Here is an 18,911-nt window from a genome sequence, read left to right as displayed (position 1 = left end):
ACACAGAGACGGTACAAAGGAAACCCCCGGTATACTGTATTTGCGTGGTCTATGTTGAGCGCTTATTGGGCCTTGGAGGAGACGATCTCTGCGAGTCTTGTCAGTGAACGGGGAGGCGCAATGGGTTAGTAGATGAATCGCCAGGATGAACGCACTCTCGACATCAGCCACTTTGCGCCAGGATCTGCTGCAAGACCTTGGGGCTCTCCAGCTCCTTCTGGACCTTGGCGATGATGGAATCAGCCAGCTCCTTTTGCTGGCGCTGCTTGACCTGGCCCTCGTAACGGACCCAGGAGTCCAGGACGGCCTTGGCCTCGGCAGCCAGGGCCGTCTTCTGCTCCAGCTCATAGGCCTCAGCCTCGAGCTTCGCGGTTTCCTATAGCGACGTGGTCAGAAGATGTACGGTTGCGGTGCGCTTTGAGGAGGAAGGGTTGGCCGTCCGGGGCTGGGGCCCTCGGCAGCATTGATTGCATACCTTGGAGACCTCGAACAGGCTCTTGGTGACGTCGACGACACCCTCCATCTGCTTGACGTTCTCGATGCGGTCCTTGACGGCCTGGGTGTGGTCGGAGCGGGCGGCATTCAGGATGCCGGCGATCTTCTTGCTCTGACCCTGGGCCCACTCGCTGTACGAGGGACCGGCGTACTTGATGAGGGCGCCCCAGACGCTCAACAGACAGAAGGCGACGATGGTCTCCTCGTTGACGACATAGTACTCGTTGCTGAGGGCGTAGACGGACAGGCCGGCGGCGGAGGACAGGATGGCGGTCTTGGAGACGAGCGAGTTGCCGGGAAGGGCGTCGAGGATGGACGCGGCCTTCTTCTTGGGGTCCTCGGCGGGCACGTTGGACGAGTAGCGGGCGCTGGCGGCGTTGATGACGGAAGAGGACGAGGCCAGGGCGGGCAGAGATCGGGGCAGGATGGAAGGCCGCAGACGGGCAGCCCCTGCGACGGCGAAAGCGAACACAGCGCGTCAGTCTCAATTGCAGTCCTCAATCGCAGTCTCTCGGTCGCGGCCTCGGTCGCGGAGCCCGCCAATTGAGCTGGCAGGAGCGCCGAGGGCAATCGTTGTGGTCCGGAGCAACTCACCGACAGCGGTTCTAGCCAAGCGGGACGCCATTGTGATGTGGTGGGAGACGGAGTGGTGCGGGTTTTGCGGTGTCGGGCCTGGTCTGGGCGGATGTTGGTGTGAGGTTGAGACACTTTCTCGCAGGTCCTTTTGCTGTCGGGCGCTGACGGAGCCGCTTGCCCTCGCTCCGACAGAGGTTTGCTTGCTGGGCCGGGAACGCAACCCGCAAGCGCCTAGGAGTACCTGAGGTGCCCACTAGCCAGGCAACTAGGTACCCTGTCCATGGGCCTAGCAGCTTGAGCTTTGCCCACTAACACAGGCCGCCCAGGTCAAGGCCACAAACCGCTAGCTGATGGTACTTTTCCTGTTAGCACCGCCCTCACACACTAGCCAAGGTACCAGAGTACCCAGCCCATCTGGTCCCCCAATGCCTGGTGGCTGCCACAAGCAGGTGGGGCCGTTTTTTTATGTTTTTCGCGAACTTCGACCTATATCTGACTGACCCATTCAACTCGACTGCTGGCGGACCAGTCCTGGACCTGGACTCTGTTACCCGTACTGCGGCCTCTAGCAAAGGACCCATAGCACTCTGAAGCAGCAGTACCACACACAATGCCGTCTGCAGTGGGAGTGCGCACTGGACGACGAGGAGCGGAGGAAAAGACGTCGAAACGGAAGAGACCAGATACAACCGAGCCGCCAAAGAAACGCGCACGATCCGACAGCGGGAGCAGCGCCCACGATCAAGCCGAAGACGACGGCGAGGGCGACGATCCCCAAGCCAAGATCCTGCTTCTCGAGACAGCAATCCTCGAATCCAAACGAAACTACAACAACATCACCGCCCTGCTCCACATCGCCCGAGTCCAAGACAATGACGAGGATGAGGCACTGCTCGCCACCGTGGCTCTTTGCAGAGTCTTCATCAGGCTCCTTGCTGCAGGCAGTCTTCTTAGGAGGAAGAACCTTGCCGAGAAGGATGTCATCCTAGTGCACTGGCTCAGGGACCGCTTGGCCGAATACCACGAAGTCCTGCTGTCGTTCCTCACCAGCGACGACCACGCTCTGACCGCCCTGACGCTGTCCATGCGGCTCCTCAAGGCCCACGGCCAGTATCCCTACCGTGAGGGCGACGAGCACAGCTTCCCAAAGGTGCTTCTAAGAGATGTCGTGGCCGCGCTGTGCCGCCCCGGGGCTGACCAGGTACGGAGGGAGTTTGTCGAAAAGTTTGTCGACGAGTACGATGACATAAGGCTGTATACATTCAAGGCCATCCAAGACAAGCTTGCGGAGCAAGGCGCACAGTCAGGATCGGGGTCGGGGTCGGGGCCGGGGCCGGGGTCGGGGTCAGAACATGACGGGTCATTTGAGGCGGTCTTCGAGCTGCTGTCCTCAATCGAAGGCGTCCCACAATCCCGCGAGGAGCTTGTCGACTTTTACGTTGACCCTACAAAGAAGCAAAAGGGCCACGAGCTCTTCTCGGTTTCGAAACACAAGAAAGCGGCGCAGGACGCATGGCTGGCTCTAATGGGCCGGGACATGACGAGGGACCAGAGGAAACGCCTGCTTGACATCATGTCCAGGGTCATTGCGCCGTGGTTCACCAAGCCAGAGTTGCTGATGGACTTCCTTACCGACTGCTACAATTCAGGAGGCTCCATGTCCCTGCTTGCACTCTCCGGTGTCTTCTACCTCATCCAGGAGCGGAACCTCGACTACCCGGCGTTTTACACCAAGCTGTATTCCCTGCTGGATGCGGACATACTTCACTCGAAGTATCGCTCTCGGTTCTTCCGCCTCCTTGACATCTTCCTCGCCTCCTCGCATCTGCCCGCCGCCCTCGTGGCAAGCTTCATCAAGCGCCTGGCACGGCTCAGTCTGAACGCACCACCGAGTGCCATCGTTACTATCATTCCTTGGATGTACAACCTCTTCAAGAAGCACCCGACCACCACCTTCATGATACACCGGGTCCCACGGACGGAGGAGGAGAGAGAAAAACTCGCGACAGAGGGCATGGATGACCCCTTCGACCCTGACGTGCAGGATCCCATGGAGACGCACGCCATCGACAGCTGTATCTGGGAGATTGTGCAGCTCCAGTCGCACTACCATCCCAATGTTGCCACTATCGCTAAGATTGTGTCCGAGCAGTTCACCAAGCAATTTTACAACATGGAGGACTTCCTCGACCATTCGTACGCTAGCCTGCTCGAGGCGGAGCTGGGGAAGAACATCAGAAAAGCGCCAGTGGTAGAGTTTCAGATTCCCAAAAGGATATTCCTGCCGCATAATGCAGGCTCGCAGGCAGAGGATAGTCTACAGGCAAAACTCTGGGCCTTCTCATAAAGTCATACATGCAAATACAACTGCTCGATTGATACCCTCTGTTTTAACTTTGCTATATCTCAATCTTTCAAAACTTACCGTAATCAATTTATTCCGGGCTCATTACCACTTAGCTACAGAGGGAAAATAGATGCATCTACACCCTCCGAGCGTGGATTAATGTGCATAAGGCCAGGGATATAACTCTTCCCTTTAGATGATTATGAAGTATTGAGCTGGACACAGGTAGCTCTGGCTAGGTCTTCTTCTGGGCTGTTGCTCCTCGTTTTTTTTTGCTTGGGCCCCCCTGCTCTTGCCCTCCCCTTGCTGTGTAATTCTTTTGTTTTTCTTGCTCTAACAAGATCCAGGCTCAAAATTGCAGAGTGCCCTGGGTCCCTTTATTAAGTGGCTACATGCATAATACTCAGAGGAATAAACATGGGCCTAAGCTTATAACTATTTATTAATAAAGGGAAAATAAATAGATTTAACTATTTTTAATTATTTATTATTTTTAAAATCTTTTATTAACTAAAAATAATAATAATTAATTTTATTATTTTATTTTAAGTTTACCTTAAATTATTATTAAAAGATATTTAAAAGGAGTTATAAATTATAATATTATAATAATAATTTAAGCCTTAAAAAAACTAAAATAAAAGCTTATCTTTAAAATATATATTTAATTATATAAAAAAGTTAAATATAATATAAGCTTATTATATAGCTTCCTTTCCACCCTTATATCACGTTTCTTCCTTTCCTTTGGCTTAAATAGCCAGTCCTTAAGTATAAAGTAAGTCATTTCATCCTTTAGGCTTCCATTTTGGAGCCTATTCCTTTTTAAGCATACTTTAAGATATTTTGGAAATATTTAAGAGCTCTTTTTTCTAATATTTCCACTCTTAGGAATTATTTCTTAAATATTATTATTATTATTATTATTATTATTAACTAGCCTTTTTATATTAAGCTTCTTGCAAAAGTTTTTAAATATTAAGTAAGTTAATAATTTTATTAATTTATTTATTATTATCTTTTAAGTAAATATTTATTAAACTTTAACTTATTTAATTTAAAGAGCTTTTTAAATAAAGTAGTATTTAACATATATATACTTAGTTTTTATATAATACTTAAGGTTTTTTATAAGCTTAATTGCTAACTTATTATTTATTTTAAGGATTACGCTATTTTTTATATTAAGTTTTTCTTTAAATTTAATTTTTATTAAAAAGTTCTTAACTTAAATTGCTTTTTAAATTACCTTAAAGTTAATTAAAGATTAAATAATAATACTTAAAAAGAAAGTTATCTCTTAATCTTTAAAAAGAAACGCACTTATTTTTATTTCTTTATATAAAGCAAAGTATAAGTTAATCTTTAAGTTCTTTAAGTTATTATTATAATTATTATTTATAAAGATTTTTAAATTTTTAATCTTTTAATATAATATTTTATAATTTATAAAATGTTTAATATATTTTTATATTTAATTAAGTAAAATTATATGCTTTTAATTTAAGTTAAAATTAAATTTCTTAAGTATTTTTATTAACTTTATAACGTTAAGTTTAATTTTAATTATTAAATAAATAAGTAATTTAACTTATAATTAATAAATATATTTAACCTTATTAATTATAACTTTATTAACTTTAAGATAAAGCTTTATTAATATTCCTGGTTTTATTAAAATAAAAATTAAATATGCATTTTATATATAAAACTTCTTTAATATTTGTTGAAATAACACTCCATTGGATCGTACGCTATCCCCTTAATAAGATGGGCTTAGTCATCCCGTCCAACTGGTACAGTGGCCTTATCTGGCCACCTTGCAAAAGCCGTTGATTTAATAGTTAGCAAGAGATAATAATGAATACAGACGCAATTGCACAACCATGTATATACGTACATTAGCCATATGGCAAAGGCCATGTAACAGTATTTATTTTATATAATGAGTTTAATAAATAAATATACTTTTATTCTTTAATTATTTGCAGTTAATATTAAGAAAATATTTAATTTCTTTTATATAATTAATATTAAAGTTTTAAGTAAAGAGTTTTTTTAATGCATAAAAGGTTTTTAATTTAATTAAAACCTTAAATATTATTTATATATATTATATAAATTATAAAATATTTATTTAACTTTTTTTTATAAAATATAACTTTATTATAATTATTAACTTTAAATTTATTTAAGGTAAAAATCTTTTTAAACTCTTAATATTATAGCTTAGCGGCTTGCTTTAAATTATAAAAACTCTTTCTTAATTAAAGGACCTTCCTTAAATTATAATAATATCCTTTAAGCTTTTAAAGGTAAATCTTAATATTATTTTTAAGCTTAGCATTAAGGAATGTTATTTTTACATTAAATTAGCTATAGTTTTATTTAAAAATAATAATTATTATTAAAAGGAAATAATAAATAAGTGCTTTAATAATAATAGTAAAGGTTTTATTAAAATTTAATTTAAAGATTTATTTAAAACCTTGCATAATAAGTTTTACCTTAAATTTATTACATTTATTATTACCTTTAATTTTTTTCTTAAATACTTACTTAACTATTAACGTCTTTTTTTAAAAAAATACATTAATAACTTCTTAAACTTTCCAATTCTTTATATTAATATACTCCTTATTTATAGCTTATTACCATTACTTACATTTCAGGTTAATAAGTGCTTTATAAAGATTTCGTGATTTAGTAATAATAATTGCTGCGAAAAGATCTCCAATATTAATAATTATAGCGAAAAGTAATTTTATAATAAAATTTTAAAATAATTTAAATATTATATAAAATAAGTAATAATGAAACAAATAAGTTAATTTAAAGTTATAAAAAAAGTTTTATACCTTATATTAATATAATAAATATAAATTATACCTATGTTTTGGAGTGTATGCAGTTAATTTGGTTATATTGAGTGGGCTAACGCTGGAAGCTGGGTGGGCGTACCCTGCCTCGGCTGAAAGCCCCGTTTAATAGACCCTGGTTCCTTCGGTTCTCGGTGTCAGATCCCTTTGACTTGGCGCAGAGTTGTTTTGAACCACCAAAGGGAAACCGTTTCAGCTCGATTCGGATACCGCATGGTCTCTCAAATCAAGCATACAGACTCATACAAGTAACATAGTTTCAGGGGCGCTGGGTGGCTTTTTTGTGCTGGCCGATAGGTAGACATTCATTTAGTCCGTGCCTGGAGTCTGGTCTCAGCCAAAAAATTCCGTTCCTTGGCCTGGCCATCCTTTGCCTGAGCGCCATGGATATAAATAAGCTCGTTGCCCATGGGCAACCATTTCTCGAAGCGGGCCGCATCGATTGGGATGGCGGAACTATGCAGATTTTTGACCAATTCTGCAAGATCCCGTTCATCGACGACATGTGGCGTGGCATCACGGTCACCTTCTCGGCCTCCTACCTCCCCTTGGATGCCGTCGGCTGGTGGCAGCTCTTCTCTGTCCTCAACGACCTGGGCCCAATGTACAGTGTCTGGTTCTTGGAGTCATGCCGTGCCGGGAACGCCTGGACACCAGTCTACACGTAAGTAATATGTTCTGGGCAGCGGCAAATAACACAAATCCTCGTGCTCACATTCTCCTATCAGGATTACCATTTTCACATTCATTGCCCAGCTTCTAGGCGTCGGGAATGTCGCGCCGATCTATTACTTCTTGCAAGTCACCTTCGCCCCGTCCGCGGCGGCCTTGAGGCGCTCGGCCAAGGACCGGCAGCTCCGGTCGGAGCAGGCATTGTATCTGCTTCCGCTCTTCCTCGGCCTTCACACTTTTGAGGTCGTGCGTGTCTTCACCGCTGCTGAGCCCGAGACGCGCCAGTACTGGGTCTGGGCATGGCAGATGTCGCCTCTTTGGATCGGCGTCGCGAACTCGCTGCTGGGCAGCCTCAGCGCTGCCGTAACGTCCCCGGCCCAGATCTGCCGCACCCCCCGATTTGCCGCGCTTTTCCCATACAAACACTCACTTTTCAGTCCCCTTTAATAAATCAAAATTAATATTTCTAAATCCATATTTTTTAATCCCCATAGAACCGTATGTATAATTTAAAAGTAAAATATTCATTAAAATTATTTCGGCTTTTAATATATATAAAATAAATAGTAAAGTTAAGTCTTTAAAAGTATAAAGGAATAGCAGGGAATTATATATTAATATTAATACTTTTCAAGGTTTCTTTTTATTTTTTATTTAATTAAGGAAATTAAGCAAAATTCTTGTTTTATAAAATTATATAAATAATATAATATTTTATTATAAATGTAAATATTTTACTTAATATAATTTATTTAATAATATTATTTTAATATAATAATTCCGTTTAAGAAAACTTTAAATAAAAAATTTAAAAATATTTTTTATATATTTATATAAAATTATACTACTTAAAATGAAAAGAAAATATATATTAATAAATTTTAAAGTATTTAATAAAATTAAATTAAAATTTATATATATATAATTTTATTAAGAAACTTTTTAAAAAATATTTATTATTAAGTATAAAAAATATATATATATAAATTATTATAAATATTAAATGTTTAATTTAATAATTATTTTAAAATTTTATAAATAAGGAAAATTAATTTTTAACTTATTTTTATATATTAAACTTAAAATTTAGTAATTTTAAAACTAATAGGGAATTAATTAAGTGCTTTTTAAAGGTAGGTGTCTTAAGGTGCGTTTGCACCGAGAATCTCGTGCGGCAGACCAGGGGGTGCGGCAGATCTGGGCCGGGGACGTTACCGGGTTTGAAACACATTGTTATGTCCTCGCCGAGCTCTCTTCTTGCTGTTATGTGTGTTATTTCGAGCTCTATCTGGGCATACACGCTTTGCTCCTCGTCTTATCATCTGTCTCATGTGTTCATCCCGGATTCCACAGTCTACTTGGATTTCATTGGACACACGAGAAAGACATTGCAGTGTGACGAGGTGTTTTCCTTTGGGAGTTCCTTCCTGTGGCTCTTTTATATGTTTTTCGATCTTTACGCGGCTGGGTTGGTTGGGATCGGGTCGCTGATTGTGTCTTCACTTCTTCAGCTTGTGGCCGCAGTGACTGGGCCTGGGACAGCATTTGTTGTGGGCTGGTGTTGGAGAGAACAGGTGATATTCTCCTATGAGTCAGAATGAGACGTGGGGTCTCCAGATGGAAGGCTTCCTCATGTCGGTGGATATCAGAGCAGGCAAACCTTTGCGCTGTGACAAGCCTAGAACTCCGGCGTGTTACATGACACATGAAAAGTAATCTTCCTAGAGTAAGTGAGCATGGGATTGATTATTGCAGAACCCTCGGGTATGTCGCACTTCGTAGGTTGTCGAGTGAAACAGCGATCAGTTCATCTGTGAAAAGTGTCATGCGAGTTGGAGGGGATAAAGGCTGGAAAAGGTAGTGCCCATTAGCAAATTTGTCACAATACCCAAACCTTGGAACGCGATAGTTGATCCCTAGGTCGACCAAGGTGTTTGTGTAATCGATACGGTAGGTATTAAATCGACCAGGGGGGCGCATTATACGTGAGAAAGACTCATTAGCGATGAAGTATTACCCCAGCTTGCCATGTGCCGGTGTCTAGCGCAAGTTATACAGAAGTCTTTTCAATGTCAATGTCATAAAAGGCCCCACAGCCATAAGTAATATACAATTCCCTCAACGTTACAAATGCAAGTGTACATTTAAATAGTAGGCGGCAGTTCTATATTCTATTCTCTGCTATCTAAAGTACACTGGTTCAAGTTGTGGGACTGAATGCTTGCTTCTAGTTCTTTATGAATACGGAGATTCGCACAGATTAAATCGGAGGGTACATAGATACATGCTGCAGCCAGTGCACGATTAACGCCCCACCACTCAATTAATATGGCGCAACATTAATCCAACCTTAGCAACAATGTAATACATTAAAAAGCATATTTATTGCCATGTCTTATTATAAATATAAATTTTTCTATACTTTTTAAGCCGTTAATTACTTAATTATATAATATTTTTATGCTTATTTAATTTATATAACTTATAATCTTATCTTAAACGCTCTTTTTATTATTATTATTATTATTATTAATATTTTTAATAATTAAATTTACTTATAATAATTAATTAATACTTTTCATAGCCTTTATATATTGCTTTTTAATTATTATTCTTATAATTAAGGCTATAAATATTAATATAATTACGTTAAAAATTATATAATATTTAAAGATATTTTTATTTTAATAATTATTAAGTTAATTATTTTATAAACCTTATTATTAGTTATTAATCTTAATAAATAATATTTTATTAAATATTATTTTTTAAAAAAAATTATTTAATAACTTAAAAATTAAGTTATTTTACTTAAATATTAAGTTAGTATATTATATAAAAATTATTATTATTTTTATTTATAACTTATTTTATTATTTAAATTTATAATATTTAATATTATTTATTTATTTATTATTATTATTATAAATATTATTTTTAAAAGAAAAATATTTTTTTTATTAATTATATAATTAATATAAATAATGCTATATTAAATATAAATAAAGTAATAATAATTAAAAGTTATATTATACTTTTAAAAAGCTTACTTTTAAAGCATTTAAATTACTTATTTATATATTACCTTAAAAAGCTTTAAAATATTTTTTTGTAATTTATAAATATAACTTTCTTAATTATTTTTAATTATTAAACTTTTTAAGAATTATAATTTTTTAATATACTTTCTTTTAATATAAATAATAAGCTATTTTCATAATAATTTTATAAATACTTTTTATTAAATAATTTTTTTTATATTATAATTTAATTAAACCTTAACTTAATAATATATATACTTTATAAAATATATTATATATAAATTAAAGTTAAATATTTTATAAAATATATATATATATATATATAATTTAAGCTTTGTTTATTATAATTAATTAATAAGTTTTAGCCTTATAAAAATAAGCTTTAATATAAATATAAATAAAGAATAAATTTCTTTCTTTATATTTTAAATATAAACTTTATTTAAGCACCTTATAATAAATAACTTAAAATTAACTTATAATATATATTTAAAGTTTTTTTATATTATAAACTTATAATATAATTATATAAAAAACTTAATATAATAAAACTTAAAAAAATAATAATAACTTATTAAATTCTTTTTTATTTTAAGAAACTTTTATTTTAAAAATATTTAATAATTTAATTAATAAAGATAAAAGCTAAGTTTATAATAAATAAAAAAGTAATTAATATTAAAAAAGCTTAATTTTTTTATATATTTAATTTATTAAAAACTTTTTATAATTAATTTTTATTTTATATTAATTTTATAAAGATATTTAAAAAGTAATTAAAAAGCTTTTTAAAAAAGGTTTACTTTATATTTAAAACCCTTTTTAAATAAAAGTATATTAAGTTTAACTTAATTATATTATAATAATATTATAAAAAAGGAATAATAAAATTTCTTGCTTAATTTAATTAAATAAATATAAAATATTATTAATAATTAATAACTTAACCTTTATAATAAAAGCTTAGCTTAATTATAAAAAATAATTAAATATATTTAAAGCTTTTTACTTTATTTTATAATAATATAAGGGTATTTTTAATGTTATAATAAAGAAAAATAATATTTAACTTTAAAATAATAAAGTAATAAATATTAATATTATAATAATTTTAATAAGCAAAGTTAAATATTTTATATATAATTAATTTAATTATTATAAGTATAATTATTTTAATTATTATAAGAAAATAAGGGTATAACTTTTATTAATTAAAATTAATAAGGAAAAAAAGTTTATTTAAGGAAATATAAATTTTTTTTATAAAATAAAGCTTAAAATCTTATTAATTTAATATTAACTTAAGCTTAAAATAAATTAATTATATATTAATTAATTTAATATTATAAAATATTTAAAATTTAAAAATTCTTTATTAATAAAGTAAATTATTTATAATTAAGCATTAATTAATTATAAATTATATAATAAATTTATAATCTTAAAGTTTTATATAAAAAAGTTTTTATAAAAAGCTTAAATTAAAAAATTATAAAAATGCTATTAATTTAATTATTAACTTATATTTAAATAATTATTTTTTATTAACTTATTTTAATTAATATATTAAATTATATTATAATTTAAGCTTTGCTTATTATAATTAATTAATAAGCTTTAACCTTATAAAAATAAGCTTTAATATAAATATAAATAAAAAAAAGCAAACTTCTTTTTTTATATTTTAAATATAAACCTTATTTAAATACTTTATAATAAATAATTTAAGGCTAGCTTATAATATATATTTAAAGTTTTTTTTATATTATAAACTTATAATATAATTATATAAAACTTAATATAATAAAACTTAAAATAAATAATAATAGCTTATTAAGTTTTTCTTTATTTTAAGGAACTTTTATCTTAAAATTACTTAGCAACTTAATTAATAAAGATAAGGGCTAAGTTTATAATAAATAAAAAAGAAATTAATATTAAAGGGGCTTAATTTTTTTATATATTTAATTAATTAAGAATTTTTTTTAATTAATTTTTACTTTATATTAATTTTATAAAGATATTTAAAGGGTAATTAAAAAGCTTTTTAAAGAAGGTTTGCTTTGCACTTAAAAACTCTTTTAAATAAAGGTATGTTAAGCTTAGCTTAATTATATTATAATAATGTTATAAAAAGGGGATAATAAAATTTCTTGCTTAATTTAATTAATTAGCTTATATAATAAAGGCTTAAAGTTAATTAAATAAATATAAAATATTATTAATAATTAATAGCTTAATTTTTATAATAAAAGCTTAACTTAATTATAAGAAATAGCTAAATATATTTAAGGCTTTTTGCTTTGCCTTATGGTAATATAAGGGTATTTTTAGCGTTATAATAAGGGAAAATAATACTTAAACTTAAAATAATAAAGCAATAAATATTAATATTATAATAATTTTAATAAATAAAGTTAAGTATTTTATATATAGCTAACTTAGCTATTATAAGCATAATTACTTAAATTATTATGAAAAAATAAGTATATAACTTTTATTAATTAAGGTTAATAAAGGGAAAAAGTTTATTTAAAGGGGCGTAAAATTTTTTTTATAAAATAAGGCTTAAAAGCATTATTAATTTAATGCTAGCCTAAGCTTAAAGCAAGCTAGCTATATATTAATTAATTTAGCGCTATGAAAACGCTTAAACTTTAAGAAATTCCTATTAATAAAGTAAATTACTTATAATTAAGCGCCAATTAATTATAAATTATATAATAAATCCATAGTTTTAAGGTTTTAAATAAGGAAGCTTATATAAAAGGCTTGCATTAAAGGATTATAAGAATGTTATTAATTTAGCTGCTAGCTTATGCTTAAATAATCGTTTTTTATTAGCTTGCATTGGTTAATATATTAGATTATAAGGGCTGGAGCATGCTAATTATTAAAGTTATGAAAATATAAAAAATACAAAATATAAAATACAAATATAAATACAAATACATAAAATTTTAAAAATACAGATATAAATATAAATACATAAAATTTTAAAAATATAAAATATAAATATAAATATAAAAATATAAATATAAATATAAATACATATATTTAAATACATAAATATAAAATATAAATACAAAATACATTATATGTAAATATTAATTAATTAAATCTAGTATAAATTCTTTTAAAATAAGCTTAAAACTAGCTATTTAAATATATTTTTTTTAATTTTATATCTTTTTTTTCTATAAAGCTATTACATATAATATAAAAGTACTTTTTTTTAAAAAAAAGCTTATCTTCTTATCTAAGTCTTATCTTATTTAAGTTTTTTTCCCTTAAATATAAAGTATTTATAGCTTTTTAGTAAATTTAAATATAAATAAAATAAAAATATATTTAAAATGCTTAAATTAAATAGAATTTAATTAAAATTTCTTTCTTTTTTAAAATAATAAAATTTAAATTAAATATTATATAACTTGTATCTGTATTTATATTTTGTATTTTAAATATAAAATATAGATTTAAAATTTTAAAAATATAGATATAAATATAGATATAAATATAGATATAAATATAAAGTACAAGGCTTATATAAATATAAATATAGATATAAATACAGTATTTAAATACAGATATAAATATATATATTTATGTATTTTGTATTTTTAGATATAAAAATACACAGATACTATCACAACTCTGCTAATTATAGATAATAAGCTGGGCCTTTGGCGCAGTTAAGAGGCGCTAGGGTGTAATTATTATAAACATAACAAGAATAAAACTAAGGCAGGACCGTTAATCCCTTAAAGGCGTAAATAAACCTTATAAGCCAATGAAATAAGCTTATAAAAAGGGGCATAACTTAAAAAGGTTACGTAATTTAAATTATGCAATAATTAAGGCCCTTAAATTACTTAAAATAAGTTAAATAAGCAAAGTAAGTAATAAGTTAAGTAAGCTAAATAAGTAAGCCTTATTAATAAGTTAAAGAAATAAATTATATAAATTATATTTATTATTAATAAATAACATTAACTTAAGATAGCTTTTTAATAATTAATTTAAGTATTTACTTTAAATAATTATAAAGCTTTTAATTTATTATTATTATATATTACTTAAAATATTATTATTTTAAACATTTCTTAAATATAAATTTATTTATTAAGTTTATTAATTAAAAATTAATTATAATTATTATATTTTAATTATTTTTATTTAAACATTTTATATAAATCTTAAGTAATAATTTATATAATTATTACCCTTATTTTAATATATCTTTTAATTATACTTAAAAAAACCTTTAATAAAAACTAAATAATAAAAATTTTAAACTTTTATTAGCTTAATACTTTAAGATAATTAAGGAAATTAAGAAACTTTATATTTATATTTAAAGGCAAGCTAATTAAAATAATAAAATAAAAAAATTTAAGGCTAAAGTTAAGATACTTTAAAGCACTATTAATATTATTAATATTTTAATTAAACCTAAGGAATTTATTAAGCTTATTAACTTAATCCTTTATAATAATTCCTTAAAATAATTATAAGCTTACTTTACTTAAGTTAAAGCTTATTAATGCTTTTATAGCCTTAATAATTAATTTAATAAAAAATAAGTTATATATATAGCCTTTTTTTAAAAAAAAATAAGCCTTAATATAATTTAAATTATACCTTATAAACTTCCTTAAAAAAGATAAGTTTAAATAATATAAATAAGAAACTTAAAGATATCTTTAATAATTTTAAAAACTATAAGCTTGCTTTTAAATTAATTTTTTAAAACTTAAATAAAGAATAATAAATAAAAAGGAAACTTATAAAACTATATTAAAAAAAACTTATTATAATTTATATTATAAAATTTCATTAAATTTATATTAAAGTTAATTATATTAATATTATAAAGATTTTTATATTTTATAATAAGTTAAAAATAAAGTAAAAAATAAATTATTTAAATTAAATTAATTAAATAATTTCATTTAATATATAAAATTAATTATTTAAATTAATAATTAAATTTATAAATATAAACTTAAAAAGAAGAAATAAAACTTAATATACCCCTTTTATTAATAAAATAAGCTAAATTTTAAAAAATAATATTAATTATAAATAATAATTAATAAATAGCATTTAAGCCTAAATAAAACTTAATGCTGCTAAAAACAAGCTACCCAAACAATAAGGATAGGTTTTGCTAAACCTTCTTAAGGACAACTTAAGAAAGAGCTTTAATATAATAAAGAGGGAAAATAAAAATAAAAGGAAACTAAAAAGAGGGAAAAGATAAATATTTTAAAAATTCTTAAAAATAAGAAAAGCTTAATTAAAGCATTAAATATATAAAAAAAAAGAATTAATTTTTTAAAAAAATATTTAAAATAAGCATAAAAGCTAGCTTTTTATAGTTAGTTAAAATTTAATGCAATATTATTTCTTATATAATTCCTTATACCTATTAATATACCCTTCTTTAAGCACTTTATAATAAGTATTATAAAAATTATTAAAATAAAATCTTGCTACCTTTAATTAAGCCTTTAAGTTTTAAAATTTACTTTATTATAATTTTAATTATTATTATTATTTTTAATTCTTAGTTTACTTATCTTATTATAACTTTTACTCCTTTATAAAAGCTTTAAATATTCTTAAAATTTATTTAATAATATATTTATTAATTATATTTTTTTAGTTATTAAAGTTTACTTTAATAGCTAATATTAATATAATTATTAAAAATTTAAATACTTTTATAAAATAAAAAGTAAATTTATTTTTCCTTTTAATTATTATATTAAGCATAATATATTAGCTTTATTAACTTTTGCTTTTACTTTTTATAAAGCTTTTACTTTTACTTTTACTTTTTATAATACTTTTACTTTTAATATTTATACCTTATATTTAATTATTTAGCTAGCTTATTTATAAGCTTTTTAAATTATCTTTAAATAAACTTTATTATTATTTTAATTATTTTAAATTAATTAATATACTTTAAATTTTATTTATATTTATTATTAAGATAAGTAAATAAAAAAGATCTTTATATATATTAAAATAAATATTTCTTATTAACTTTAAAATATCTTATAATATAATATTTAAGTTAAAGGCTTATTTAATTAAAGTTATATTTAGCTAATTTTAAGCTATTTAAAAGTTTATACTTTATTATATATTAAATATTTAAAATTAAATTATTAAATTAATTTATATTAAAAGTATTATTTCCTTTATACCCTTTTTATAATTAATAGCAATCTTAATATATTATAATTTAAATAGCTATTATTAAATAATATTCCTTTATAATAAAAGCCTACTTCTTGCTTTAATTACTTTTATATTATTAATCTTAATAAAAAGAATTAATATAAATATTTAAATGGCTTTATTAATTTTATTAAGCTTTAATTAAATAATAAATATTTAAATAATAATATTAATAATAGCTTTAAGCATTTTAAAGTATATAATTTTAATTAAAAAAGCTTTAGCTTAATCTTATATTTTTTAATTATTCTTTTTTTAATTCTTCTTAAAGTAATTTTTAATAAACTTAATAATATGCTATTTATAAAATACTTTATTAATTTATTTTAATCTTAATGCAAACTTTTTATTAAAATCTTATATTTTATTTTTTAAAATAGCTATTAAATATTTATAAATAAATACTTTAATATCCTTATTTATCTTAATCTTTCCATCTTTTAATATAAAACTATTCCATAGCAAGCAATAATTTTTCATTTTATTAAAAATTGCTATTATTTAATAATTAAGTATATAAATAAGCATAATAATAAGTTTATAATGCTTTATTAATTTATATTATTAATATTTCTTAAATAAGGTATAATTATAATATAAAGGTTTTTTAAATAAAAATATAATATCTTAAAAATTAAAAAGCTATTAAGTTATAAGGGCTATAATATATTAAGTTTTTAATTCTTTATATTTATAAAGTATCCTTTTTATATTAAAGAAATTAAAAGTAAAAAAAGCTTAATATTATTTTATTAAATTTATTAACCTAGCTAATTTTCTTAACTTAAAATAAAAATTAATACTTAAAAAATATTTTTATATTATTTTTATAAGCTTATTATTAAATATTATTTATTTTATATTAAAGAATAATAGCTAATTAAGGGTTTAAAATTATTAAATATTATTTAAGTAAATTCCATTTATAATAATTTTTATTTTAAAGGGATTTTTAAAAAAGTTAATACTTACTTTTTAAGCAAAGTTTTATTAATTTTAAATATTTATAATATTTAAAAATTGCAATGCTTTGCTAAGCAAGTTTTTAAAGTTATTAAATTAAAGAAGTTTTATAATTATTAATATTAAATTATTCTTTTTTAAATTAATAAGCTTAATTATTAAAATTAAAGTATTAAGATTTTAAGGTATTTTATAATATAAGGGTAATTAAAACTACTTCTTTACCTTATCTTTGTAATTAAAAAATATCTTAACTTTTAATTATAAAAAAAAAAGATAAAAAAGATAAATAATAAAGTAAAAAATAAATAATAAAAGTTAAGTAATAAAAAGAAAAAATATAATAATAAAAAAGCCTTATACCCTTAAGAATTGCTATATAAGTAATTAAGGTAAAGAAAATTAAAAATAAAGAAGAAATATAATTAATATTTAATTATAGCTTAAAGCAGCTTTTATAAATAATTATTATTTATTTTTAAATAAGAATTAAGTAAGGAAAAAGATTAATATATTAAAAATATATTATTATTAAAATAATTAAGTAATAATTAACTTTTAATCTTTAATTAATAATAATATAAAGATAAAAAAAAGAAAAAGAAGAAAAAGAGAAAAAGAGAGCTTAGCTATAAATAAATAAGTATAATAATGTATATAAGCTAAAATAATAAAAGCTAATAACTTATTACCCTTAAGTTAAATAATTACATTAATTAAAAGAAAGGAATAATAAAAAAGGCTTATAAATTATTATTAAAAGCTATTAATTTATTATTTTATTAATAATTAAAATAAAAGAGTATATAATTTTTTATTTTTCTTAAATAATAGCTAATTATAAAGTACTTTTCTTTTAATTTATAAGTTTATTAAATATAAATTAAAATAAGTTATTTAGCTAAAATTTCTTTATAATAAAAAGATAAATAACTTCTTTATAAATAAAGAATTAAAGGTAAGTAATTCTTTTTAAGTAATAAACTAACCTTAATTAAAAATAAAATAGTAAATTACTCCTTTTAATAATAAGGTAGCTTATTATTAGCATTACTTATTTCCTCTTATTATAATAACTTTATATATATAAATTTCCTTTCCTTCCTTAAGTTTCTTTTTCCTTCTTTTTTTTTTTAATATTCTTTTAACTTTAATTAATTTTTAAATTAAGCTATAATTAAAGTAAAATATTATAATTTTTTTATTTTTAAATATCTTTTTATAATAATATCTTTATTATTAAATCTTTCTTAATTAAGGTTAAGAAATTTAATATAAAAGGATTTCCCTTTTTCTTTTTAAACTATTTATTATAACTTATAAGCTAAATAAGTTTTAATTAAGGGTATTTATACTTTCTTTAAGCTAAAAAGCATTTTTAATAAAAATTAATTTATTAAAATTATCTTTTATAATGCTTTTATAAAAGGCATTTATATATATAAGATTATTAATATTAAATAAAATTAATACCTTACTTAATAACTTATTAATCTTATTTTTAAAAAGATAATTAAGGAACTATTTAATGAATTTCTTAATAAGCTATAAAAAAATAGTTTTTAAATAATATTAAAAATTTAATTAAAAGCTATATAAATATTATTATTATTAAGGGAAGTAATAAGGCTTTTTATAAAAAGTATATAATAGCGATATATAACTATTTTAATTATTACTATT

The 18,911-nt window shown here is 26.8% G+C and overlaps 3 protein-coding genes across 3 annotated transcripts; 2 read left to right on the top strand and 1 right to left on the bottom strand.

Annotated features, from left to right (window-relative positions):
- Positions 1-62: 62 nt before the first annotated feature.
- Positions 63-1,120, bottom strand: INS49_010406 (uncharacterized protein; the record flags this gene model as incomplete). Its single annotated transcript, XM_043171131.1, has 4 exons — positions 63-88; positions 172-376; positions 476-945; positions 1,090-1,120. 4 exons carry the CDS (start codon positions 1,118-1,120, stop codon positions 63-65), a joined length of 732 nt encoding a protein of 243 aa, XP_043025696.1.
- A 561-nt stretch (positions 1,121-1,681) lies between these two features.
- On the top strand, positions 1,682-3,418 carry INS49_010405 (uncharacterized protein; the record flags this gene model as incomplete). The annotated part of the gene is made up of 1 exon (XM_043171130.1): positions 1,682-3,418. One exon carries the CDS (start codon positions 1,682-1,684, stop codon positions 3,416-3,418), a length of 1,737 nt encoding a protein of 578 aa, XP_043025695.1.
- A 3,262-nt stretch (positions 3,419-6,680) lies between these two features.
- On the top strand, positions 6,681-7,416 carry INS49_010404 (uncharacterized protein; the record flags this gene model as incomplete). Its single annotated transcript, XM_043171129.1, has 2 exons — positions 6,681-6,961; positions 7,026-7,416. The coding sequence occupies 2 exons, from the start codon at positions 6,681-6,683 to the stop codon at positions 7,414-7,416; spliced, it is 672 nt and encodes a 223-aa protein (XP_043025694.1).
- Between the last annotated feature and the right edge of the window lie 11,495 nt (positions 7,417-18,911).

The sequence above is a fragment of the Diaporthe citri genome (assembly GCF_014595645.1).
Source record: "Diaporthe citri strain NFHF-8-4 chromosome Unknown scaffold_4, whole genome shotgun sequence".
Taxonomy (NCBI): domain Eukaryota; kingdom Fungi; phylum Ascomycota; class Sordariomycetes; order Diaporthales; family Diaporthaceae; genus Diaporthe; species Diaporthe citri.
The sequence above is the reverse complement of the archived record's forward strand: the minus strand, read 5'-3'. Positions and strand labels throughout refer to the sequence as shown.